The sequence below is a fragment of the Lissotriton vulgaris genome, chromosome 3_1 (assembly GCF_964263255.1).
Source record: "Lissotriton vulgaris chromosome 3_1, aLisVul1.2, whole genome shotgun sequence".
Taxonomy (NCBI): Eukaryota; Metazoa; Chordata; class Amphibia; order Caudata; family Salamandridae; genus Lissotriton; species Lissotriton vulgaris.
In genome coordinates, this window is record NC_141689.1 from 550457293 (window position 1) to 550484312 (window position 27020).

The 27020-nt window shown below is 43.0% G+C and overlaps 1 protein-coding gene across 1 annotated transcript in view; it reads right to left on the minus strand.

Moving 5' to 3' along the window:
- MARVELD2 (MARVEL domain containing 2) overlaps window positions 1-27020 on the minus strand; it is a 125598-nt gene that overhangs the window by 45437 nt on the left and 53141 nt on the right. The window contains exons 3-4 of the mRNA XM_086960821.1: window positions 10706-10741; window positions 4969-5117 (exon numbers count right to left, since the gene is read on the minus strand). Of these exons, the coding sequence (XP_086816947.1) occupies window positions 4969-5117; window positions 10706-10741 (185 nt within the window). The remainder of the gene's footprint in view (window positions 1-4968; window positions 5118-10705; window positions 10742-27020) is intronic.

Here is a 27020-nt window from a genome sequence, read left to right on the forward strand (position 1 = left end):
GCCAGTCCGGCCCTGATTCAGTTCTTGCATAGAAGAGTTCACCCCAACAAAAGTTAACTTTTTAACAGCAGGCAGACAATATACACACAGTCTATTTGTCTTTCTGTCTCAGGCACTTATCAATTTCAGTGGCAACATCACTTTCTGTTGCGCAGGTTGGTGCATTTGCACCATTGGTGTCTTCATCTGTGGCGCTGGACCAGTGATGGTAGCTTTGCTCCTCACTTGGATCATTGGAAATGAACATTGCAGCAAGCCTACTGGACGGATGCTCATCTTTGATGAAAGGAGTCCCTCCGGGAGGTGGAGCAGGGGTGCCAGACAGCCAGGTGACACATCGCAACTTGAGTAAGCACTGGTTGCATTGCCAATGTCATTCAGCTTTACTAAGTGCATCAGATGCCAACAAAATGGCTGGGCTTCTCCTCCTGGACTGTCTCTCGTCCTGCAGAGCCAGACACTCTCCTTCCCTCTCTGACTTGGGCACAATGTGTAAATCTGTCATGTGTCAATTATCAACCTTCCTACAGTAGCAATCAGAGAAAGACCAAAGGGCAGGCCCTGCCTCGAAATGTCCTCACACTCAATAACAGACTACTTACTGATCCACTCTCCTTCACCATCTACTAAATGGCAATGTTCAGGTTGGAACCGAACCTGTGTGTTCATCCTCCCTCAATTCAGTGTCTGGGCCTCCAGCTACTGGAATGGAGGTAAAACAAATAAACCAGTCCCAGGATTATTGTTTTTGGTCCAGGGAGGACCTCGCTTTGCAGTTCAGGCTGGACTGTTCCCATGAGGATCAGAGTCCAGGTTAATTTGAATATGGCTGGGTCTAAACTGAGGTGGCATGATGAACAAAAGAACAATGGATTAAACCCAGATCTCTTCAATGGGAGTGCATTTTGTAAGTTGTACTGCATACTGGCCATCATTTGGGTGTCTTTTGCTTTCCCAAAAACACATTAGGCAGCTAGACAAATAGCATTTTCTGGCTAGCACCTCTTCGTTCTTGGTAACACTCCAAATACCTCAAGCATGCATGAGAGGTCCCTCGAAATATGCATGCTAGAAAATCGGTATTTTGGTACCAACTATAACAGTCTGCATCAGTGCTCTTTCTTGTAAATATTCAACAGAAATACTTAAGCATTCTCAAAAATAGGATCAGGACAGGTCTGTTCTTTAAAGATTTTTACTTTCTAGTTTTTCATTTTATTAATGTCAGTCTGTTAGAGTTTACTTACAAGTAAACTGCAAAGCAAAGAAGGAGTGTGACAAATGGGGTGATCTGACGAAGCATTTATAATGGGGACAAAGATCAAAACCACCCTTTGTGATCAGAGCATTCTTCATCGGTTAGACTTCCAGTCACTGAGCTATCCTCCCAAACTGTTCTGATTCGTGGAATTACTGTCTATAGCTCCAAAAAAATAATCACAGGGTTGCCAAACCACATATGCTGACCCAACTATGTGAGGGCAACATCTCCTCCAGATAACCTGTGCAAAACACCAGGTCATCAGATACAGGAGTTAATGATGTGGTATATGTAGAACATTTATATTTTCAAGTGCCACATGCCAATTGAAATGAGTAGTCCTCATCAATGTGAGTGGGGCATGGATCATACAACTGGCCTTTAAAAGTTCATTAACAATTTTAACAGAATGCTGCTTAGAGATATAGTATTTAATATGCACAAGTCCTGTCCTGATAGCTTGTGTTCTCGTTCAGGGTAGGCCAGGCCTGGCCTGGCAGTTTGGGCTGAACTGTTCCCATGAGGAGCAGGGTCAAGACTGATTTGCACATGGCTGGGTCCAAAACTAAGGTGGCTTGATAAGCGAAAGAATGATAGGTTGGAATGGTACCCGAGTGATTGCTAGTGGTTAGACAAATTGTAAGCATTCCTCCCAGCACCTTTTATGTGTTCTATGAGCATTAACAGACACAAGTCTTTTTTCTCCCAGAGGTTGAGAATGATGTGGACAGTACCTGGTTTTGTGTTGTGTTTTGGTCTGAAGCTAGACTGTACTTTGTTCAAGTGTTGATAGTTCATAAAAATGATGTGTGTAGTAAGTTCAGCAGTCACCATCTTTTCAATTACTTTGCTTACTAAAGGTAATTTTGTCACGGTCTGAAATTTTAAAGGTTTTCTGGAAGTTCAATTTCTTAGGTATTGGAGTGACTTGTCCCAAATTTAAAGTGGTTGGTAAGCTGCCTTCAGGCAATGATGTATCTACAAGTTTGAGAAGCAGGGAGATAAATCAGATGCTGATAGAGCTTCATCTGAAACAGTTGATGAATTGATAGTTATAATGATATTGCAAGGTCCTCTGTGTCCAGAGTTTGAATGGACGACCATTTGGTAAATGATCTCCCTTGCTACCTTTTCCAGCATGTCTGGAAGATAATTTTGCATCTGCTGCCTGTGCCCCCAAACTTATTTTTAAGTAGCTGTTTTACATCATGAGGTCTTTCTATTTGCATTCCGAGAGGACCAGAAGCCATCTGATTTCATAGTTCTCCAATTTGTTGTAGTTGTATCTTTAGAGTTTTGCTAAGCTTACCTTCATTAGAGTACCATGTTTTAGAGGCCTTTCTGTCAAGAGTGACAGCAGCTAAATGATTGATGATGTTGGGCACAGACTACATTTAGTAGTTCGTAAGGGTAATATTTAGAGCTGCAGGTCTTAGAGTGATGGACCCAAGATTTGAAAAAGCAAAGAAATGTGGATAGTAAACACTTTATGAGTCTTTTCCAAGGTTAAAAACAGATGATAACCATCATCAGTCAACTCTCCGAGTTTTTCTGTGAAATTGGGGCTGGATCAAGGAGGGCAGTGGGGCTTGTACCATGATAACCTAAGATGCCACACGGTGTACAGGATAAAAACAATGTCTATTAGTATGGGGCCCGACAGAGAGAAATAAAGATCAAACTGAGTTCAAATGCAGCTAATTGGGATGATGCTGTAGCTACATAGTCCCTTGAACTTTTATGAATGAAAGCTACTCTGTTGTTTTTATATGTAAATTTGTATTTATGGAAGAAGGCCCATCCCTCTTGTCTAGGATGTCTGGATATATGAGAATGCAGGAGAAAGCAACATTTCTATTATGAAGAGCATGTCTAGAAGGTGAGAAGTCAATCGACCCAGGGTTCTGGAAGAGTGAGCTATAACTGATCTAGTGCTGATGAGCATCCATCTTAAGGCTAGAGATGAGTTTAAAGAGAATTGAGGATGCAGTTTTGATAGGAAGAAACATGTTGAAATGAGTCTCTTGACATGGGTTGGTGATTGAACGAATAAATGGAGTGATGTCACAGGGAATAGTAATTTTGATCTTGTGGCTTTTTGGTAGACACATGATCCAATGGCATCAGTGACTGAAGAGTCAGGAAGGTGAATCTGAAGTGGATGTAGTTCAAAATTACATGTGAAACTAGAACGGTAGTGAAGCTCTGAAGCTTTAAATTACAGCTTCTAGTGGATGAGTCATTGTACCAGAGATCAACAAAAGGCATGTGGAAGAAGTGAAGGTCAAAGTAAGTCAGAGATATGTTCACACTGTTGGCAGCTTAGCACTGTGTGGTCAGAATAGAAGAGAGGCCTTAAAGATTGGACCACAAAACCTCTATTATAGGAGGCAATCTTCGAGGTTGTACCAAGTTGTTTTACTTTAAGTCTTGTCTGCCAGGGACACACTACAAACCTCATGAGAGAGTACAAGGTCAAAACATGGACACAAACACACAACAAAAGATAGGATTAAAACATGGGGACATTGGAAATTGGCAACAAGAAAGCAAAGAAACGCAAAGAGATTCCAGGAGTAAATGTCTATACTTGTGCAGTACCCACTGACACCCATGCAGTACTCACTGACAACCATTTCCATACATCTTGTTGGTGTGAGACACCCAGCTACCAAACCCCCCAAAAACAGGATATCCTGGCGATCACCTTCACTGGCAACTCTAGTAGCCCAAACAGGCCACAGAAATCCATTTCACACTATGACAGGGACACAACATGAAGCACACGAAGAAGAAGAAGTTCCTCTGCGTCAGCTTCTATTTTAGAACAGTTTACTCTACCTGCAACGTCAACATACTTCCTTCCAAGGAAGTACTCCCACGTTGGTGCCAGCACAACATCGTTGTGACCATCTTGGAAGGGGTACTTTCATAAACAGATCAGACCACCAAACTAACACCATTGGATTTTACTGCAAATCAACGATCCACCTATATCGGAGAAGCTAATCAGCACTGGAAGAGATTTCAAAAGGAAGCCGATGTGGTAACAGTAGACTAGATTCGCAGGTATTGTGCTTCAGAATGGATGGGTTCAGAGTGGTGAAAGGAGCAAGTAAGCCATCTACAGATTCTTTATTGTGGTGTTGTAATATAAGTAGGGCTATTGGTTTATGGTATTTATTTTTTTAACATTTCCCCCTGTATTTATGCATATGTATTTTTTGGCACATCTTATTGCTATTTAGACATATTTGTTTTGTGTTTATTTAATAAACTATGTGCAAATTTGTATATTTCCACATGTACTTACCTGATAAACTTGCACTCATACTTTGATACCTGGCGAGTTTTAGCAAATTAAGGAACGAAATATAACAAAATAATACATGGACAGGTAAATATTAGCATTAAACTTCACATATATACTATTTTTAAGGATATCTAATGCTCTTTTTTTAACTTCCATGCATTCTATCTATTACGCTGTTGGCCTGGAATTCATCTAAGACAACATGGAGTGTCACTTAAAAGAAGCCTCAGTTTCTGTATTTTTATGCTTTTAAAAGTAAACACATACAGTAAACATATTGTTTTTTGTCTATATTTATCTGTAAAAATCAATAGAACTGGGACACTAGGAGCCTTACATATAAGACTAACTACTGAATTTTACAGAAATCATCTCTTCATATAATAATACTTACCCTATATAGTCAGCCAACACTATGGGCTTAGGGATGTGCCCTGCTGGAATATGCCCACTGAGCAGTTCAGGTTTCAGTATTATGGATTTCAGTTTTTGGTTACCCGCTTGCACTCCGCACGATGGATCAGTCCCTACTGCCACTTCATGCTAAACATAGGACACAGACATTAAATCACATAGTAATACTAGGAATTTTACTATAGAAATATAAAATTACTTGTAATAAGACAATGCAATTTTAACAATTGTCTAAAAAAGTATGAGGTTACAAACTGGCTCTAATTAGTATAAAGACATGACAATTGAACAAACTTTAAATACAAAAAATGGGTATTAACAACTGTTGAAGTTCAAACTCACATTGCCAGTAAAACACCAGAGCTTAAATACTAATGTAATTTATCACATCAATAGGCTTTAGTTGATCTAAAAGAATGATGTCTAACACCTGATTTAATATGTTCCTTTTTACTTTGTTATTGATTTGCCAACAGTCATGGAAATATATACAGAGATGTAAAAACATTTATCGTCCCATAATCATACTTCAATATCAGGTTTGATTTGTCTACTGAATTCTGGAATTAATGTTAATGTAACCCTCTACTTCTTGTCCTATTTGAGGTCCTAATAAAACAGAACATAACCCCTAATTTAAATGTTCTGAAACCAATTTAATCATAAAGTACACAACTGACACATATAAATTCCTAAGATCAAGACGATGCGGGCAAATAAATAAGATGTGTTCAACCGACTCTTAATAAAGGTTTCAAAGACAACACTTGCAATTCACTCTTCGAACACCTCTCTATGCACCTTAAAACTGGAAGATTAACTAAACTTAATCACAAGAACTTTTTTTTAGCTAGTCTGATTCGAAACAGGATTATCAAATAGAGAGAGTACCACTAGTATAAAAGGCAGACATACAATGATGCTTTAATGGTTTTCGCTGACAATTTCTTGGTTGGCAAGTCACATAATTTTTTCCTACTGGATAAGTTGGTATCTGAGCAACATTAGACCATTAAAACTTAACATATTTGTTCTGGAGAGGGGTGGAGCTCGAAATTACACAGGCCCTCGGGTGGGAGTTTCCCCGGGACACGATGCGCTTGCTTTTGGGAGTGCTTGATGGCCTAGACGGCTCCAGGGCGGATAAGCGTTTCCTAGGGACGGCAGTGGCGGTGGCGAAGAGAGATATAGCAGCGCTCTGGTCTCAGGTCAAGTCGCAGACTGTGCAGAAACGGAGGAGAGGGGTGGATTGGTGCGGAGCACAGGAGGAACCCCTCTTTGAAGCCCGGAGTTGTCCTGAACTCTGCAGCAAAGTGTGGGGTAAATCGTTAAATGTGTTACCTGTTTGAAGGGTCCGACTAAATCTTGTACATGCTAGTAATATGTGAATGTCACACTCACTCCATTTGGGCCTCCAATGTTTTTTGTCGGCTTTCCCTGATTGTACTTCATCTTATTAAGGTGCTTGATCTGCTACCAATTAATTTATCTGTTACCAATAAAGTTGATTATCAAAAAAAAAAAAACTTAACATATTTAACATTTACATTTCTTATAGAAGTTATCATTTAAGAGCTTTTGTAGGCTTTTACTGAGACAGAGTCTATTTAAGTTCAGGACAATAAACATCATAAAAGATACAGTTAGACTGATATCCTTGGCGTGGTATTCCCCCAGACTTTTTGCCTTACCACCCCTATTTTCACTGAACTCGTTTTAGTTGGAATTAGGACTCTGTGGACTTTACGCCTGCTAACTAGTGTTGGAGTGCTTGCGTTTTTTTCTCTTAAACTTGGTAACATTGGCATAAACCTAATTTGCACATTTAATGTATTTAGTATTCATTAGAAAATGGTAATTCATGTACTCCGGGTCAGTAAAAGAAATTATAGACTTGGGCACCAACACTCATTGTGACACCAACTAAAGTAGCACTGTAAAACACTTCTCAGGCTTGCCTCTGCAGCCTGAAGTGCAGTCTTAAAGTGCCATTTCGACCTGGCAAAATAAACTGCCACTGGAGGGCAGAATGTTCTAAGAGCCTTATAGCCCTTCGTAGCTGGGCTATACTGGCTATTAAAGTCCCGCTGCCTTGTTAAAGGCATTTAATAGCCGATATAGCCCGCTACAGCAGGCAATAAGGCTATATTAATTACCTCTATGTTAGGCCCCAATGGCTCATAGGGCAAGGTGCATGGTATTTAAATAGGACATGTGTGCTCAGCTAGTCCGATCTTTGGTGCTTAATATGATATCCTGCCATCTACAACTTTTAAATAATTACTACAACTCAAAGGGTATGAAACAGATGAGGGTGCTTTTTACTGTATCCCCAAGTGAGGACATGGTTCCAAGACAGTGAATGGAAACCCCAGTTATGCTCTCACTGAAAAACGCTGGCTGGCCCAACTGACTTGCTGAACGTTCGCTCATTCTTCAGATCTACTGTGCTCAGCGAATGCATGTAAAACATGTAGAATTGCCCCAAACCACAATATAGTAGTATATTTTAGGCCCTAGAGGAAAGTGAATGCAAACCACCTCTCTAGTTGGTTGGGCAGCGACAGTCAGTCAAACAGCATCACAAAAAATAGAAAATGAGACCCTATTTAGCTACACAAGAACGTAGGGAGGCTTGCATGCTAACAAGTGTTACAAGTCCATACAAGTGAATAAAGGGCTAAGTTAAAGGTCGCCATCCAATCCGGAGAGGCAGCTAAAGAAATCCTCCATACATAGAAATAGTAACTAGAGCATACAAAATGCAAAAGACAATAAGTGGAAGAAGCAGTATCAACCCTGAAAAGGATGAGGGTATCTGCAAGGGAAAACCCAAAATGTAACTTTATTGGCAGTAGCTGTATTGAGGTCCCATGTAGGTCATTCAAATGTGAACAGAGAAATTAACTTTTAGAAGTCCAAAAGGATATTGGGTCCCTTGGAGCCCTATATTGATTGTTTATATGGACACAAGTTCATTCTTGTTGCAGAAATTGAGACAAACTCTTCTTCCATAGCCTCCTGAGTTTGACCTATGACCAACACACTTCAGCACATAAAAGACAATGGCATCTTCATAGCCCAATTGTGTTTTGGAGTAAAGGGCCAAATAAGTAAAAGATTAAATTCAGGGTTAAAAAAGACAATATATATCCCCACCTGCACTATTTAAATCATACAAGAGGGACCTGGTATCCTACTTACAGCTCTAAGTCCTACACACAACAGCGCTGGCAAGTGATGTCAGGAAGTACTCTTTTCCCTGTATGCAAACAATGGTCTTACTTGCAAGATCAGTAACAACTACAGGTTAGAAAGTATCCCCAACAAAAAATTTCTCCAGGAATGGATAACAGCTCACAGGAACGTGAGCCACAAAGTTTCATACACTTTCCAATATTCCAAAGAGCATATTTAACGTCACACAAATTACATACTATGTACCTAGCGGCCTCTTCGGGAAGCCCATGTAGTCACATACTCAATGCAGACAATCCATATGATCTGGTTGTGCCCATCACTGTCAAAATTCTGGGGCAAAGTCTCGGAGGGCCACCCTCACCTGTCTGGAATAAATTCCTGGTCATCCTTACACTACTGTATATTGGGTCTGAACCCACTGCCTAAAACAACTAAAGTGCTCATGCGCTTGACTGACGTTTCATTACATTGGCTAAAAGAATGTTAACACAATGCTGGAAGTCACATCGAGCTCCTATGGAGGGGGCTTTGGGGGAGGTTGCTTTACATTGGGCCGCCGCGGAGGGTGAGGCACTTAGGCAAAAAGAATATAGAGGGCTCCGTAAGAAGCCAATATTGTTGGATTGGGCTCACCTGCTGGAGGAATTCTATGCACACATACCCGAAGCCTGAAAGGTATAAAGGAACACGTCTCTTCTTCTCACCCAACTGTCAACACATTAGGCATTTCCAGTGCATTGCCATTCAAAGGCCCCTTGTGTGCCCCCAACCGCATGCACGTTTAAACGAGACACGAAAACACAAACTGGTTTCTAGAGGGTGGTTTAGGGAGTTTGTTTTCTTGTCTGGGAATGTTTCCCTCACTTTGTAACAGTACATACTTGCCTATAATTTTTTATAGGCAATATTTCACTATACTAATTCAACACTAATCCTATGGGTTCCAGAGTAGCGTGCTAATCGCCAAAAAAGCGATTCAAAACCCCATCAGGGGGAACAAGCTATATATAAATACAAACCTCTTTCCCTCTTCTATCCCGCCACCTACCCTTCTCTATCCAAATAACTGTATAACATATCCACCACTCAAATTACTTCATATTCCACTATACTAATTTTCAACACTAATCCTTTATGGGTTCCGGAGTAGCGTGCTACACGCCAGAAAAGCGCTTCCAACACCCATCAGGGGTAACAGGTATTATATGAATGCAAACCTTTATTCCCCTTCTATCCCTCTGCTGTCCTTCTCACTCCAAATAACTGACTAATATCCACCACTCAAATTACTTTCATATTTCACCACACTAATTCACCACTAATCCTTTATGGGTTCCGGAGTATGGTGCTACTCGACCAAAAAAAGCGCATTAACACACCATCAGGGTTAACAAGCGCTATATAAATACAAACCTTTTGGCCTCTTCTATCCTCCTGAATCCAAATAACTGACTAACCTATCCACCACTTAAATTACTTTCATATTTCACAATACTAATTCAACACTAATCCTTTATGAGTCCCGGAGTAGGGTGCTACTCGCCGAAAAAGGGCTTCAACGCCTCCTCAGGGGTAGCATGCGCTATATAAATGCAGTTACAATACAATACAATACAATACATGCCTATAGGAATGCTGTTATAACCCAGCTGAAAGTGGAAACCACATACGAAAGGAATAAGCCACACGTCTGGAGACGTACTGGGCAGGGGGGAGAAGATGCGCCACAAGTTAGATTATGTCATGCCTGGAATAGATTTTCCAGATCAAAGAAGGCAGTTTGTCTCTTGCCGCCATTTTGAGGCTGTCAGGCACAGCAGACGATCTAAATATCACCCATGCATACTCCTTGAAAAAAGATTCTCTAATTACCAACAGCCACCCATCGCCCTACTAGAGCAAGAAGGATGAACTGCACCTTTAGACGAACCTCAAAGCACAACAAGCATTGAGGCTCCATCGCCCTGTCCACATTTTGCGAGTCATGTATTTCCTAACAGCCAGAATGCTTACACTACACAGGTCAGGAGATTAGTCTGCCCACAGTCATAGATTGGAACGTCCTGTGGGGCCTTCATCGTGGTTAAAAAAAGATTCCTGTCTATTCACTCACAGGCTGCAAACATTTAAGCCGCACGGGCACGACGCAAATCGTCATGGTGAGGCAACAGGCAGAGACAACGGGAAATAAATAGTTATTGAAATACCCGCGGCTCAATCAAGGCGATCAGTCCCAGATGCAAAAGCAAATAGTTCTGTTCTAAACTCAAGACAACAGATAAAAGGTGGCGGGGATTAAAAAACTGCATCCACACTGCATCACTTGCTCAGTCTCGACTCGTGTTTTTCAAGCAGGACAGAAACTACTGCAAACAAGCAGTCTTTTTACACGACCAATGAGTATCTTTCCAAGGTTAAACAGATCCTTGATATAGTGAGTGGGTATTGGTAGAGCTGTGGTTCAAATGGCATTTTAAAAAACTATTTATTCTACAGCTTTTAAAAAGGCAACTTACCAGGTCCTTGGCTACTGGAATCGGATGCGCGGTCATCTAGAAAAAAAAACATAATTAACAAATCAGGGTTGGTTCTGTAACAAACTTATTTATGAATTTACTGCTCAGGCTCATTCTGATCTCTGTAAATGCACCACTCTACCAAAAAACAGTGCTGCAGCGGAGTCCCAGTAAGGAAGAATTGTGCAATTGACTCCTACAAAAAACGTTGGAAAGTACTTTTGTAGGAATATGCCTACGTTTGCCGTAAATGTCAGACTTTTGGAATTGAGAAAGATTTTCAGGTAGAGATGATGCGTTTTTCCAGGACTCACGTGCATAGGCAGTTACACATGCCTAAATGTAACAGGTGTACATTTATATATTGATAAATGTTAATTAAACTTGCATGTACACTTCGCAACTTTCTTTCTCCAATTGAACACTAATGTTCCCCGCGAAGAAACCCCTCTCCATACACCCCCAAGAACGTTGTGAGTGTTCCCTTTCCATTCCTACCCTGGATATGCACCTAGTTCTGCTTTGAATGGCTAAATCTCCAATCAGAGCCAACAGTGGCGTAAGCCTAGAACAGGTTTTGAACACACACAAACATGAAAGCCGGCAGGTGTTCATCTACCTGGGCAGGTACCCATCACCCTATTCACTGTCCTACACTGGCATGTCCATCACTACCATCTGAGGGGAAGCTGATTTGCTCATAGGTGGCATTACATAACCCTGCTGAATGTTATCTGTGCACAAATAAATTTATAAGCGTGAATCCAAGTTTTGAAAAAACCAAATGCAAATAAACATGGAAATACAGGAGTAGAAAACACCACAATTCCAACCATTGTAAAGGAACAGTACAAATGCAAATCATGGACTAAGCACCCACGGAAGAACCGACTGACTGTAGGTGGTGTAGTTTCAACCGACCCTTGTGGTTGGGCTCCTTCCTCGATAGCCTTATCTAAGCAGGTGCTGGATGGGGCTGTGTGGTACAGGGTGTTGCTAGCAGAGGCTGAAGCTGTGTACACTACATAACAGTCAAAACGCATACAGACCAGCCTCCTTGGAGTAGCAGCCTCCTCGGTTAGAGAGCTGCTCTCCACCGGGCAGGACCAAGAGTGCCACAAGACCAACATCCGATTTCACATCAACAGGCACTGTGCCAGCATAAGCAGGCGTGCAGCTCTAAGCTGTGGTGCAGGTACATCTTTGGAGGCACACCTTTGGAAACACTTGCTTCAGCCTCTTATCCCATTTTCAGGACTAAACAAAAAAAGCAAGAAGGGGAGGAAAGAAGAAAAAAGCAAAGAGAACTTGGAAAATAGAAGAAATTGCTCAATCTGGTGAAATACTGTTTCATATTCGTAAGTGGATCTAAGGAAGGGAACCTAAAAGATGTACATAGCCAGTTAAAAATCCCAGGTTCAACCAGAGATTAAGTGGCCATATTTCTCTGGGGCCACAAGAAGGGTGCCTTTGTGGCGACTCAGAGGTCGATGGTTCTTTCTTGTGTGAATACCCAAGAAACATTATCAGGCATAGGTGCAGATAATATAGTCTGCAAGTGTTCAGCTGATGAGGCTAAAAAGGATAATATATGGACAGGAATGCTACCAAAAAAGTATGAAATTGTTAAAGTTCCAGGCTCAGGCCCCTATTCCTGTTCTAGGAAGTGTGCTTATCCACCTGTCATTGATTAATCTTCCAATATTTCATGGGGAAAGGGTGAAGTGTTTGCCAAGTACGTGCGCTGGGTAACTGAGAGGGAGTACAGCGTGGGAGCTTGCAAATGCCTACTAAAAAGAATGTCAGCTGTGGCTGAGGCTGTGTGACTTGCACGGACCTGACCACAGTTACGGACCCTGTGGAACCCTACTAATATTTACAGCAAACCCATTTACGGTGCCACATGCTGGATTCCTAGTTTCCATTTCAGATACCCCACAGAGTGTGGGAAGATGGACCATGGAGCCACCACATGATTCAATGCACTAACCAATATGTGGCTGACCGGATGGATCACATATGAATTTGTGTTTGTCCAACTGTGAGAAGGAAACATAGTAGTGTAAAAGTGTTGCAGCAGTAGAAAGGTGTGAATTTTAATTACATACATATAGGACTTCCTGCTGAAGTATATAGATATGCGACATTGGGCCTGGATACATTTAGTATATATGTGTGGGATGCAAGTTGCAAATATAGATAGCTAGGTAGTTGAGTGATCTATGAACTAGGAAGTCTCTTGGGACTCGTGTTTGTGTGAGAACGCAAACCTGGGCATTAGTCAGAGTGGCTGAACCAGGTACAAGGGGGAGGTCAGGCAGGGGCGTAGGAATCACAGGCTACGATTTGCATGGAGCATCATGTGAGACCACATACATAGAGCAAGCCTACAGACTTTGTCTTAAGGTGGTGTATCTGGAAGGACCAAAGCGTAACCTACATCATGGCTATCACAGTTAGTATGCTCATGAATCCATGTGGTAAAGTGTATTAAGTTTGCCAGGAATGAATTTGAGGTCAAAGGTCATGCTAGGAGGCAGAGAGGGAGAGGGAGAGGGAGAGGGAGAGGGAGAGAGAGAGAGAGAGAGAGAGAGAGAGAGAGAGAGAGACTGACTCTGAAGGCATGCCTCTAGGCTCCAGCTGCTGGCAGGAGATAAAAACTTCTCTTCAGAAATATTAGTGTGAATCTCCTGGAGGATGGACAGGAGACTAAGGGACCCATGGGCTGGAAGACCTAGCACTCGAGCCTAGTTCTAAGTCGCAGGCAGGCTTTCTAAGGACATCTTGATCCAAGACCACCGCCAAGATACAAGGGGACGTAGTTGATGAAGAGTAGCTGGTGGGAACACGGCTCTCAAGCCAAGCACTGTTGCATGCTGCTGATCCCCACTGCTAGGTTTACCAACACTGTTTGGTCCAGGGATGCGTTCTTGCTCCCACCCTTTTTTCGCTATATGTGAATGGTGTGGTTGAGCACCTGCTGGAAAAACCATCTGATGCGCCATCCCTGGCGGGCGAGCGAATTCCTACCCTCTTATTCGCTGATGACACGCTTCTAATATCTAAGATCCCTGTGGGCCTCCAAAGCCTCCTAGACAATTTTCAGGCCTTTTGTACCCAAAGAGGGCTGGTAATAAATACAGATAAGACAAAGTATTTGGTGTTGAACACCCCGAAAAAACTTGGGCTACCCCCAGTATTAAATCACGTATCCCTGAAAAGGGTCACTGTATTTGATTACCTAGGTATACGCATTTCAGATACCATGCAGTGGACCCCACATCTTTGTAAAATGTTGTTCAGCCATAAGAGGGTAACGGGTCGCTGCTTAAGGAACAGCGCTCTTCCTCAACTAGACCCATTGCCATCGATATTTACAAAGCGAGGGGAGTCAGTTCTGCCCTTTATGGGGCAGAGCTGTGGGGTATTTCTAATATAGATCAACTGGTAAGGTCCGAAAATAAGTTTTTAAGGGACCTTATGTCACTCCCGCAGAGCACCCCAATGGTACCTTTGCTACTTAATCTAGGATGTCACTCTATCAATGATCTGGCAAAAGTACGTCCGTTGCTGCTATGGGCCCGGCTGTGGCGAGTGCCGGAACTGGCAAAGTATGCTGAGGGGTTGGCAGAAGTAATGTCGATGGCGGGATGGCATAAAATAAAATGGCTAAAAGATGTAAAATTCCTACTTGGCGAAATGGGCCTTAATGAAGCCTGGGTAAGCAGGTCTTCCCCCCGAAGGCAACTCTGAAGACCATTTACTGGAGATGGGTCGCAACCAGAACCGGCACTGACTCAACCCATGGCAGATTAACGGAAGAGTTCCTAATGTTTAAGGACGTGGCATTTTGGGAACCCTACCTTGACATTGTTTGGAAATCTGTTGATAGGACTTTGTACTTTAGATTTAGGGTCGGCTCTCTTCCAGTGCGCGTCTTAACTGCTCGCTGGAAAGCCCCGTCCCAAACAACACCATTTTGCCCCATCTGTAAAACAATAACAGAATCTGTTGCTCATATCCTGTTTGCCTGTACGGCATATGCGTCGCCAAGGAAATGCTGGCTCAAACCAATATGTCGGCTGTTGGGCTCTAGGCACTATAATGAGGCACTGCGTATTTTGATGTCTGACACTCGGTCACTGTATGTTTGTGGTCTTTCAAAGTTTTTATCATGGGCATGGTCCATTAGAAAAAAAAGGCTTAAACAAAATGTTTAATTTGAAAATTTAAAAGAATATGGTTAAATTGTTATCTTAATCTGTAAATCGTGTTTTTATTTTTCTTGCTTTCGACTCTAAACTTGCTGTAAATGGACTATCAAATCCCTTTTTTAATGTGCATATGTATTTTATAAAATGTGATGCTTTTAAGATATGTTTTCATCGAATAAAGCCTTATACTACTACTACTACTAAGAACTTCTCTTCAGAAATATTAGTGTGAATCTCCTGGAGGATGGACAGGCGACTAAGGGACCCAAGGGCTGGAAGACCTAGCACTCGAGCCTAGTTCTAAGTCACAGGCAGGCTTTCTAAGGACATCTTGATCCAAGACCACCGCCAAGATACAAGGGGACGTACTTGATGAAGAGTAGCTGGTGGGAACACTGCTCTCAAGCCAAGCACTGTTGAACGCTGCTGATCCCCACTGCTAGGTTTACCAACACTGTTTGGTCAGAAAGGGCAATAGGTGGAGCTTCCCCCTTTGTTGAGTTGATGGGGGATGCTCCAGACGTTGCCTTCAGCCAAGTACAAGCAGCATATTGGGGAGATGGGCCTTGGATTCCCTCCTTGGTCGTCACCTACCCAGTCGGTCTTTAGGGAGACTTATTTTCGTCTTTCCCTATAGTCTCTTCCCTAGCTCCTATCGTCTCTCCCCTGAATCTCTCCCCTTGCCTGCCACTCTGCCTACCCCCTGTCCTTTGTGCCCTTTGACTAAGCACTCCTTCTCCCCTTGTTGGGGAGAGATCCAATATTTATACTCTGGAGTCTCAGCGAACCCGCTGAGTGAGTCCACTGCGCCAAGGGAGCCACTCACACTGGATGTATGGTATGGCACCCCTTGCCAAAGCACTCCCTCTCCCCTTTTTGGGGAAGGATCCAGTATGTAGGCCTTGGAGTCTCAGAGACCTCTCTGAGAGAGTCCACTGCGTAAAGGGAGCCTCTCGCTATAGAGATAGGGAAGAGATACCACTTCCCCTGGGATCACAGCTTACTGGACTTTGGACGTTGCCTTGACTCGTCTACCAGTTTGTGTCCCAGTCACCCTTCCCCTCTTCTCCCCATGCTGTGTCTCTCACCCTCCCCTCCCCTCCTCTTTCCCGCCTTCATTATCTGCCTACTTCCCCTACTCCAACCCCCCCTGAATCTCTCACCTTGCCTTCTTTTCCCCTTACGTATTTGTGCTTTTTGTTTATCTCGACCTTACAAGTAACTATGTTGCCATGCTCTAAGAACTGTGTAACCTTTGTAACGATGTAACCTGTAACTATGATCTGATGCTCATGTAAAGCGCTCTGATACCTCCGGGTTTAGCCAGCGTTCTATAAAACTTTTAAAATTAAAATAAATTTCTAAGCTAGTAAATTCAGACATAGGAATAGTGCTGACAAAGGCCAATTCTGAGAAACAGAATCATTAAAAATAGCCAAATAAAGCATGACTGACAGACTTTAGACTACTATTCTGGGAATCTCGAGAGCAATGCATTTTGTTTTATAAAATTGCATAATAAATGTGTAATAGAACTGATGTGGGATTGCCATTCCCTTTGGAAAGTGGTGACAGAAAACCAGGGAAGGTCTTACAACTATGTACATATGTTCAATGATACAAAGAAGTAATTCTGTAAGGCAACATTTTTGCGCACCTCTGTGGGAAAAGGTTTCTTCTACATTAATTTACCCATTCTGCAACAAACACTGTTAATTTCTAATCATTAAAGTAGAGTTATGGGAGCACTACCACATAACAGTGACACAAGCTTTCAAGTCAGGAGATGGGTGAACGACCAAAGCTACTATACCCAAATAAGATAAAGGACATCTTGCTGCTACCTCTCCATCATTTATCAGAATATGGGGCGATTTTCCACTCCTGAAGGAAAGCAAACTCATTGGAATGGTGAGATACTGCCAAATAGTGGATCATCTGGATTTGATGCCTAGTGTAAGATAGCAGAGAAGGTTGTATACACAGGTCGTAGTTGCCCCTGGAAGTTCACTAATCTCTGGTATCAATGGAACATATGTCATGGACTTAATTGAGATTCTTTAATCAGGAGGTCTTGAATTTTGGGGTTTATTGTCACGCTGAAATGGTGATAGCCACCATACGCCACTAATGACAGAGTTATGAATTGTTACACTTAAGCAGTAGTTCATTAGCAGATGCTGGAGACGTTCATTAACATTAGTGTGGTTGGAATTCTGCAGAATTACATGCCTGACCATATGTACTGTTATGTTATCAAAATGAATAAAAACCGTTTTTAAGGAGGATATTGTGCTGCATTAATCAAGACAATTTTGCTTCTTTCTGCTGCCTGGGGTCCCCAGTTCTCTATGGGGAGTCAAATCACAGACGGCAACTTGGCAAAACGTATAGCATATTAGTGGGAAAGGGTCAGGTAAATCTGTAAATATCTCAACATATACAACTTCAAAATTGCTTACAAAATCTGAGGAGTAACCTCGTTTCATTCCTGAGCCAGTGACACTGCCAGTTGAGACTATCCAATTTATTTTAGTTATGGGTTTGCCAGTATTAAGCACACCACAAATCTAATGTACATTAGTAAGAGCAGGCCTTATCCGAGCCACAGCAGAGGACATCCTGCCGATGAAGGTGACTGGCAGCTCGTTTGAGTCTTTTTAAGGTTTGTGTGCAGTAGAGGATACAATAAGCCTCCAGAAACCACCCACCAGACCTCACAACTGTAATACGCTTTTATTAAGTGATACAGAACAGCTATACATTTAATAGAAACCAACTTATGCTGCAGTTTCAAATGGTAAAGTACTTTCAATTTTTCAACGTCTTACTTTCTTGCACAAAACATTTAAAGAGAGGGCATATATCACTTCACTGACTTGGAAAACAGGCCTGGGTGAAATTTCAATTACACAGTGGTAATTCTGTGAATTTCATGTTACTCAAAATACTGGAATGCAAGCGACTGTCATTCGTGGTACTTGTGTTTTTGGTGCCATATGGCGTAATTTCACATAATTTCCCAATTATTTTTGCATAATTGCACAACAACAAGTTAAGTGAACATCACACATCCTTGAGACTCCAGCACACTGATTGAGCTGTATTCTCTACATTCCACAGGCATGGTTTTACAATACAGTGACAGCGTGAACACAGTTTGCTGTTCCCCACCATATAACCCCTTCCTGTAACTGTCATCTGCTTCTGCAAACTAAGCATTACCATTTGTAAAAAAAAAAAACAAAAAAAAAAAAGGGCTTGACACTACGTAAAAGAATGGATGGCACATCTACTTGTCACTGGCTCAGACTGTAAAGCACACAGGAACTGACTCAGTGCGTACAAGTAAAACAAACAACCTGTGAATCCAGAAGCCATCGCCAGCCATTGTCTCAATTCTAAAATGCAATTTGTAGACAAATCATTTATAGTAGATTAAAGCTCGTGTTTCAGTTTGTTTACCATTCACATGGTCTTCCAACACAGCACAGTAATAAACTCACAATACCCTACAGTTTTGCCCACAGCAGGATTTCATTCTAATTTCCCTATCTGAGAACTTGTCACAAAACACCACCCCTCGGCCGACCGCCATACACTGGATTGGAACAGTTACCTCAATCTCCTTTCTTTTAAGGTATTTTGTCCAGCGACCTCAACTCAATCGCAAAACACATTGAATAGTGCTGACTAAGATGGACTTTCTTTAATTATACCACGATTCAAAATCCATATGTGCATCCTATGCAGCTAATTACTAAGGATTCCGCACTTATCAGGACCCCTGTACAAACGTTTAAAAAGTATACTAACTCATGCACATTCACATCCTGAATTTGTCCTACAAAGAGTAATTCAGAACCAATTTGTTCAGTTTGGTTTGGACTACTATTTTAAGAAACAAATTGGAATGTTAGCTTAAAAAAAAATTTCTAAACATAAATGCTGTCTGGCTAGGCCCAGGGTCTGTGAAATGCTTTTTAATATGTATAAACTATTTGGGCATTTCCATGCTCGTTGGGTGTGTCCATGTCCTCCCTGGAGTCAATCTGTTACAATTCTGCCCCAACATGGGCTAATGTCAAATTGTGTGGTTGGTAAGCTACAGATTCGATATGCAAAGCACTTAAGACCGATGAAGATAATAGCCTAATTTCTCCTCGTCCAATCAGATGAGAATTGTCTCAGATACCAGAAGTTGTCTAAACCGATTAACGCATTTTACCCAGGATTTAAATAAATCACAAGAAGGCATTTCTTCTGGCATTTACTTTATCTGCATGTCAAGAAGAATAGCAACAATTAATATTGGGTTTTGTATTCATAACCCTATAAGATATTTTCTCGAAAGAACTTGGAACCCCTTGACCAATCTGCACCTTATTGGCAACGAAGAACCAATGTCAGGCAAACCAAGACTCATTTTTCAAATATTACAGAGTACGGAGGCACTACCACGTCTCCGAAATATTTAGTTTTATGGACCCATTCTGAAAATGTAAGCGGCACATAGACTTTCACTAATGCCTAAATCCGCTTGTGTAGTCCCTTCCTAGTGAGGCGAGTTAGGGAAATGCTGGTGTTCCATCTGTTTAAGCTCCCCATCTGTCCAATCCTCTCAGTCGTCGTTGAGCATGCAGGAGCATTTCATGCATGCGCAGAGACTGGCAAGTACTTTTGTTCTTATTGTTTTAAGAAAGTACAACATTGGTCACAAACCTATTCCCCAAATATTCCAGAACAGGAGTTAGAATAGTAAATTATCCTCTTCTCGAATACTTGGGGTTATTTCTATGTATCTCTTCCCAACAAAAACCAACACATGTGAGAATAGAAGCAGCACAGAAACGTAGGCACTTCCTGGTGAATAGACAGACGTGTGAGCTTGAATAGTATGGTAGGGCAAAGGCGTTGCAACTCTCGTGTCCACTCTCTTCTGGGAGGCGGTTAGTACCATTAGACTAACCTCTGAAGAGCCCGTAGGACTGGGGCAGTAAAACACGTCCGACAGCCCTAATACATGCTCTAGCCACACTCACCTTCAATGCAGAAAATTAAATAAGCAATTATGTTGAGAAATAAAAATATGAATGGAGTATTATATACTTGGAAATACATATCACTCCTATTACAAACAAAAACAAGGTTGACAGGAGAACCAATGAGTCTAGTAATTTCAATAAGGTATCACACCCGTAGGTTTAGTGGTAATTTGTTGATTTGTAAAGGCCTGTGATGGGAAACAGATTAATGAAGCAGAAACTGGAATTACAAAAGCCAAGAAAGTAATCAGTTCTGGAGCAAACCTGCACAGTGTTATTTACCATCTATTTAATATCTGTGATGCCACTGCTGGTAGCTCATTTAAACCAGAGTGCAATAATCATTTTTGTTCAGGGGACTGTGGGAAGACTTGATGGTTACAGAATGGAGATTCAATCATGGAGATAGGCTGGCATCCATGGGCGACTGATGACTGCAACTAGTCCCCTCTAACTGTGTTCTAACAGATTACTAGCCGGAGCAGACTGCTAATGGTGGGGATGTCTTTGGGAAGCCTAGGAAAAGGGCATTACTAATACATAGCAAAGGGGCAATCAACATAGGAGTCATAGATTGGATCTCCAGGAATCAGAGGGTTCGCTTGGTTTGCCGCCCTCAGAAGGACGGACCATGATGCCATTTCATTACTAGTTGTGTGTAGGTGTCAAGGTGAACTGGAAGTCATTTAACTGAGTCTTCTATGACTTTTTCTTAAGTTGGGGGCACATTCAATTTATGCAACAGCAACTGGGAAATTATTCTAGTTTATAAAAGGAGATAAGACCAATATTTCACATCTCTAGTATGTAGTTTGAATCTGGAATTGTACTACTAATGGTCACTGCTCGCAGCAGCTATATTGGGAGGGAGGGGTGCAGTACTGAAAACTGACCACTTTTTTGTGTGTGAAAAAGGGCGCTTTATTGAAAGAGGTGTTCATCACAAATTGTCTTAGCAAAACTGCGCTACAAAACTAAAACCTTGCTATAGATCCAGGGAACAAGCCTCTGGCTCCACCCCTACAGCCCCCCAACATACCCACCCTGGAGCTAACTTATTTAACTGTATTGCATTCCAACATTTCAAACTTTCTATTCCCCCTACATCCTACTACTATATGTATGAACCTGTAAGTAACCAAATGTCCTAAACTGAACCTTGAACTACCTGCCTACCCTTCCCTTGCAGACTGTTCCCCAGCTGCACCGCCAACCAACTTGGCAGACTTTTCATGTCCCCGGAGCACCTGTTCCAAGCTGCAGCATATACATACATACCCCAGTGCACTTGTCTCAACAACAGAGCCCCTATCTCAAGACCCACCATTTTTCACCCCAGGAAATCCTAGCCAAAGGGACGGGCGGGAGGGGTATTTAAAACATTCTAAACTCCCAACTCCCAGCCACCAGGTCACCTGAACCTAAAATGGTGGCTGCAGGTAGCCCAACTTGACCCCCAAAATATAAGTTTGGGCTATAAACGTAGCCCAATACAAAATGGCAGTCACTGGGGGTAAGTGGGGGCAGGGGGTGCAGACTTCCCTCTGGTCAGCTACTCCCCAAAACCTCCCCTGTTATATGAAGCCAGCAAACACAGACTTGCTTGTTTAGCAATTCTCACAGATTTGTTTACAAAATGAGATTTTTCCACTTTCATGGAAAGAACGTTAACTCTATTTCGTCTGTGTAGGTAACTGCCATATTTTGAAATTCCTGATGTTCCCTTCAGGTACCCCCCATTGGCATACCTGTTCAATTAAAGCCATCTTTCCTAATAAGTAGATTTAGCCTGTCTCCACCTCACAGCAGAGAAAAGCTTTGTTCTACATTTGGTCCACTTTAGCTGCAAAATCGGTTCAATCAAGTTAAGTTTTTCCATGTAATACAATCTTAATACATTTCGTCTCCTTTTCCGCATGCTTGACGTCTGAATATTCGATTAACAATAGGGTAAATAAGTGCCATACTCTTACCACCCTATACACCATATTCCTACTGTACACTGAGCAGCTTCACCCATGGCTTTGCCTGATTCTTCTGCTCCTTTGTATTAACTACTCAAGCATAATCATGGCTTTTATTTTAATCCATAATCTCATTTGAGTAAAATCCTCTCTCAGTGACCCTCCTAGGTTCACTTCAGGATTTGGAACTTGCCAAATGAATAAACAAAACCATTTATACGTGTCTATTTACCAACAGAAATCATCCTTAAGACTGTTACAACCCACCCCAAGGTTTATTTGCGAAGTTTTATATAGCGCTGGATAGACCCAGAGGTATCAGAGCGCTTTACATGAGGATCAGAGCATTACAAGGTTCCTTCCGCTAGCTTTAACTTAAGATGATTGTAGAACAAGGTAGTCCTATGACGGTCCACAACAGTCAGAGCCATATTATGCATTCAGGATTGCCACATACTATGTAAATGATCACTTTTTAGATTATTTGCATGCACATTTATCACACCTGGTTATTCGGAAAAATCGGGGACGATCCAACCCCTATGATGCATTGGCGGACACCCCTGATGCAGAGAATGTACCAGAGATAAACATGTTGATATAGTAAATAAGCCAACCTGCGTTCTTTAGAAAAATGAATGAATGAAACTCTGACATTCAACAGTCAAACCCAGTTATCTGGGCAATTGCTACATCCCAAAGCACATTATTTTCCAGGCTATATGCTAAAAGAAGAAACTGGTCATCAAGATATTTTATGTTTATCGTTAAAACAGGGGACACACACAGTAATAAGTCAAAGTTCGACAAAGAAAGAGAAGCACTAGATGGGCTCAATGACTTGCAAAAAACAAAACGTTCAAAATCTCACAAATTACTAAAAGTTTAATGTGCAGGACCAGAAAGCCTCAAGCAGAAAATGAAAAAAGGGGAGATTAACTAAAAATGTGTGTGGTCAACAGGAAGCATTTGTGACCAAGGAGGCCAGAATACAAAATCACGTTGGCATAGGCTTTTATAACATTAAGATCAACTTCAAAACAGAAAACTGAGAGCAAAACCTTCAATTTTCATTCCTGGGATAATGCATCCACACCGCAATGGATGTTTTCCATGAAGGTTTACATTGCTCAGCATTAGGAGTAGATACAGGAAAATAGGAGAAACAGTTTGAAGGTGCCATATGGAGTTCCATAGTGATCATCTGTAAATCCTCTCCACTTTGAAGCCAATCTGAGACCGCAATCTTTTTTTAACCACTCCTGCAACAATGCTACCCACCATCACATGCATGACTAACAAACACAACCATCACCAGGACCTACACACCTATCTGTCATGGGTGTATGGATACAGGCTTTCTGAAATCCTAAACTGCTCCAAAGTTGAAAAGTTGCTTATTGGTGTTAAATGTGCTTAGGTACCTCCATCAACTCCTGACAAGTCAGTCACCACCAGCACAAAAAAGTCTAAGAAGCACTATCATCTTAAAAAGGCAACTTAAGTTAAGATATGAAGTATGAATGTTTCATCCCAGAAGTTCTTGCATTACTTTTGCTGTATCCTTAAATTTGGAGATCCAAAAGGAATTAGCAGTAACAAGGAATTACCATCAACTAATGCTTCGACTCTGCCAACACACTTTATCGTATCAACTCCGCGGCCTCCAAATCTATACAACTAAACATGACAATTAAACTACTCATCAAGCAGAAGTCCTTGGTCTTTATCCACGATCTAGAAATCACTCCTCTGGCCCTCCCTTTAACTTTTTGATCACCTACAAATAATTTACAGGATATGAAAATCCTCCATTTAAAAATCTTAAACTAGAACACAACAATCCTGGATGTTTCTCTGCCACCATAGCCAGTTCTAGGTTCTCAGAGCACTCTGAAGGTCAGAAAAAACCCACAATGCCTCGCTATCCAGGTAACCAGCCTGAGCAATGCACTACTGTTAGCTGCACCAAGATTTACCACCTCGTTGTCAGAAGAACTTCAAGCCGATATGTTATAAAATATTCTTTGAAACATCTCATTCGGGCCTAAAACACCTTGAGGCAATTTGCTCTGTTCAGTGCTTTATACAAACTAACACTGAGGACAAAATTAGATTTCCATCTTTGTTTGAAGAAGAAATAAAAAAAAAGGAAAAGGTGCACAGATAGCTCCTAAAGTAGGGCCACCCGCACCATCAAAAGGGGACAAATAGACCGGTTCAAAGAGACCATTTCTGCCCTGTGATTACAATGCCTCAAGATATGCAAATAGAAAAAGGCAAAGTAGGACACTGAAATGCAAAGTGAGAAGTGCGAGCCATGCTAGACTGAAGTATGCTATTCTGACAAGGCACTTGCTTCAACATTGCTACAACATTCAACATGAAAACACAGAAAGCACAAAATTGTTTCTATGTTCTATTGTCGTGTGGTGTTTTTAGCTCAGAGGGAATTTTCCCGATTCATGCCCTTATCTATATCTATCTATACTACTATTATAAAGAGAGAATTGTGTCCTTTGAGCCACGTAAACTCGAAAAGTACACCACCAATCCAAACACCCAAGACATCTTTGAAAACCTCAGGGCAAGCAGAAGGACATAGGCTATTAGGTTTAAAGTATTTTATTGAAGCAGGGTGAGGAAAGAAACAACAAAACAAACATATAACCACAGGTGCCTCTCAGAATCAGTGCGCATGGTACATTAGATGCATAAAGGCAGTCCTTTCGACATGGTGGGCACAGTCGTGCCTGGATCGCACAGCTCGCGCACCTGTGGACGAAAACAAAAGGGGGGAAAAAGGAAAAAGGAAGAAAAAAGGGGGGGGGGGAACAACCCTGCCCCTCCTCCCACCCAGCCAACAACCCCCAAACCCCCTCCCCCACCCCCTGTACTGTGCCGTCAACCACTCGCTCTTCCCCTGTGGCTACCTATTGTCTACCCCCACCACCAGTTGCCAGCTTGGGCCGATTAAACAGGCGGGTCTGGCGGCGGTGTCAGCCGCAACAGTCTAAGATACCTAGGGCAAGTGATTTCTTTGAATTCTGAGCATAACAAATTATGGAAGGGTGCCCACAGCTCCTCAAAAGCGTCTACGTCCCCCGCCACCACTAGGGACAGCTTCTCCATGCCAAGGACATGCCACAATCTGTGCAGCCAGCCGACAACAGTGGGGAGCGTGGTGGAGCGCCAGTGAATGAGTATGTTCTGTACTGCTGACCCCAAAGCTATCGCTGTCTGTCTACCCCTTTTAGATCTGAGAGGGTACATCAATCCATTCGGCAAACCCAGTAGGACATATGCAGGGAGACGGGGTAGTTCTATTCCAAAGCATTTGTCAACCTCATTGAGGACCTCCTCCCAGTAAGGAGCCAGAAGGGGACAGTCCCACAATATATGAGCAAGTGTGCCAGTCTGACCACAGTTGCGCCAACATGTCCCAGGTATTGAGCGTTCCATCTCATGTAATTTCTCAGGAGTGCGATACCAATAGGTTGTGATTTTGGTGAAGGTCTCTGTGAGCCCGGTGTGATAGGCGGAGTGGCGCGCTCGGTAGGAGATGTGGTCCCATTCAGTATGGCTCAGCACTCGACCAAGCTCCCGTTCCCACCGCTCCCTACCCGGGTTGTAGATGTGAAAGGGGGGGGGGTTGCAGCATCTTATACAAGTCAGAGATGAGCTTGGCGTCCGACGAGCGAGTTACTAGCCAGCGCTCATACGCTGTGTTCGGCCGGTCTGCCGTCGCGCGCACTTGAGGCTGTAGCGCCCAGTGACGTGCCTGCATATACCGCATGCGTTCCGTCTCGGGGAGGCCATAATCCCGACGCAGGTCCTGGAAGGGAATGACACCCTCTGGGCCATATAGATGATATAAAGTGAAACATCGGGCCGCCCGCCAGGGATCATAGGCTCCAGGCTCCATACCCGGGCCAAAGTCCGGGTTACCAATCAGTGGCGTGAAGGGAGAGGGAAAGGTAGTGAGTTCGTGCTTGGTAGCCACAGAGTCCCACACACGGAGCGGGACCCGCGTCACAAAGGAGGCATAAAGGTTAGGGGCCCAGTGGGCCCTTCTCAGGAAAGGCACCTCTTGTAGCGTTCTGCCTGCTACAGCCTGGTCCTGAAACAGCCAGTGTTTATCCGATTCCCACCGGCTCCACTCCACCAAATAGCGCAATTGGGCGGCTTGAAAATACTTCTGCATGTCTGGTATCCCAAGTCCACCAGACTCCGGCGCCAGTGTAGCTATGGTCCGTTTGATCCGAGGTCTACGGCCCTGCCACACAAAACGTGCGATGGCCGACTGAGTCTCCGCGAGCCATCCTTTGGGGGGCTGTAGCGGGAGCGCCCTGAACAGGTACAGGACCTGTGGCAGGAGGGTCATCTTCACCGCGGCCACTCTGCCCAACAGCGACAACGTGCCCCTGTCCCAGCGGGCCAATTCCTCCTTGATCTTTGCACTCAAAGCTGTGTAATTGGCTGTGACCATCGCAGGGAGTGTGGGTGCCAAAAGGATCCCCAGATACGGAATCCGATCCCCAGACCAGCTCAGGGGGAAAAGCCTCTGCAGGTCAGCTCTGGTGGCGCTAGTCAGCGAGATATCAAGGGCTGCAGACTTCCCAAGGTTCACCTTGAAGCCCGCCACCGTAGCAAAGAGGTCCAGCTCCGCGATACATGCAGGCAGGGACCTCCGCGGGTCGTCGAGTGTCAGTATGACATCGTCCGCATAGAGGCTGAGAGCATGATGGAACTCTCCCATCCGGACTCCTATGATGTCGGGGTTCTGGCGGACCCTTTGAGGAACGGCTCCATATAGAGAGCGAAGAGCAGAGGGGACAGCGGGCACCCCTGTCTTGTACCACGCTCTATTGGAAAGTGCCGAGAGCTACCTCCGTTCACCCGGACTACCGCAGATGGGAAACGGTAGCAGTTGAAAATCCGGAACTTCTCGCCGACCCCAAACTTGCCCAAGACCTTTTCCAAATAAGGCCAGTGCACCCTGTCAAACGCCTTTTCTGCGTCAATGGAGAGGAACATGCGTTCCCCGGGAATCCTCGAGGCCTTCTCAAGGATATGAGTCACTCTCTTCGTG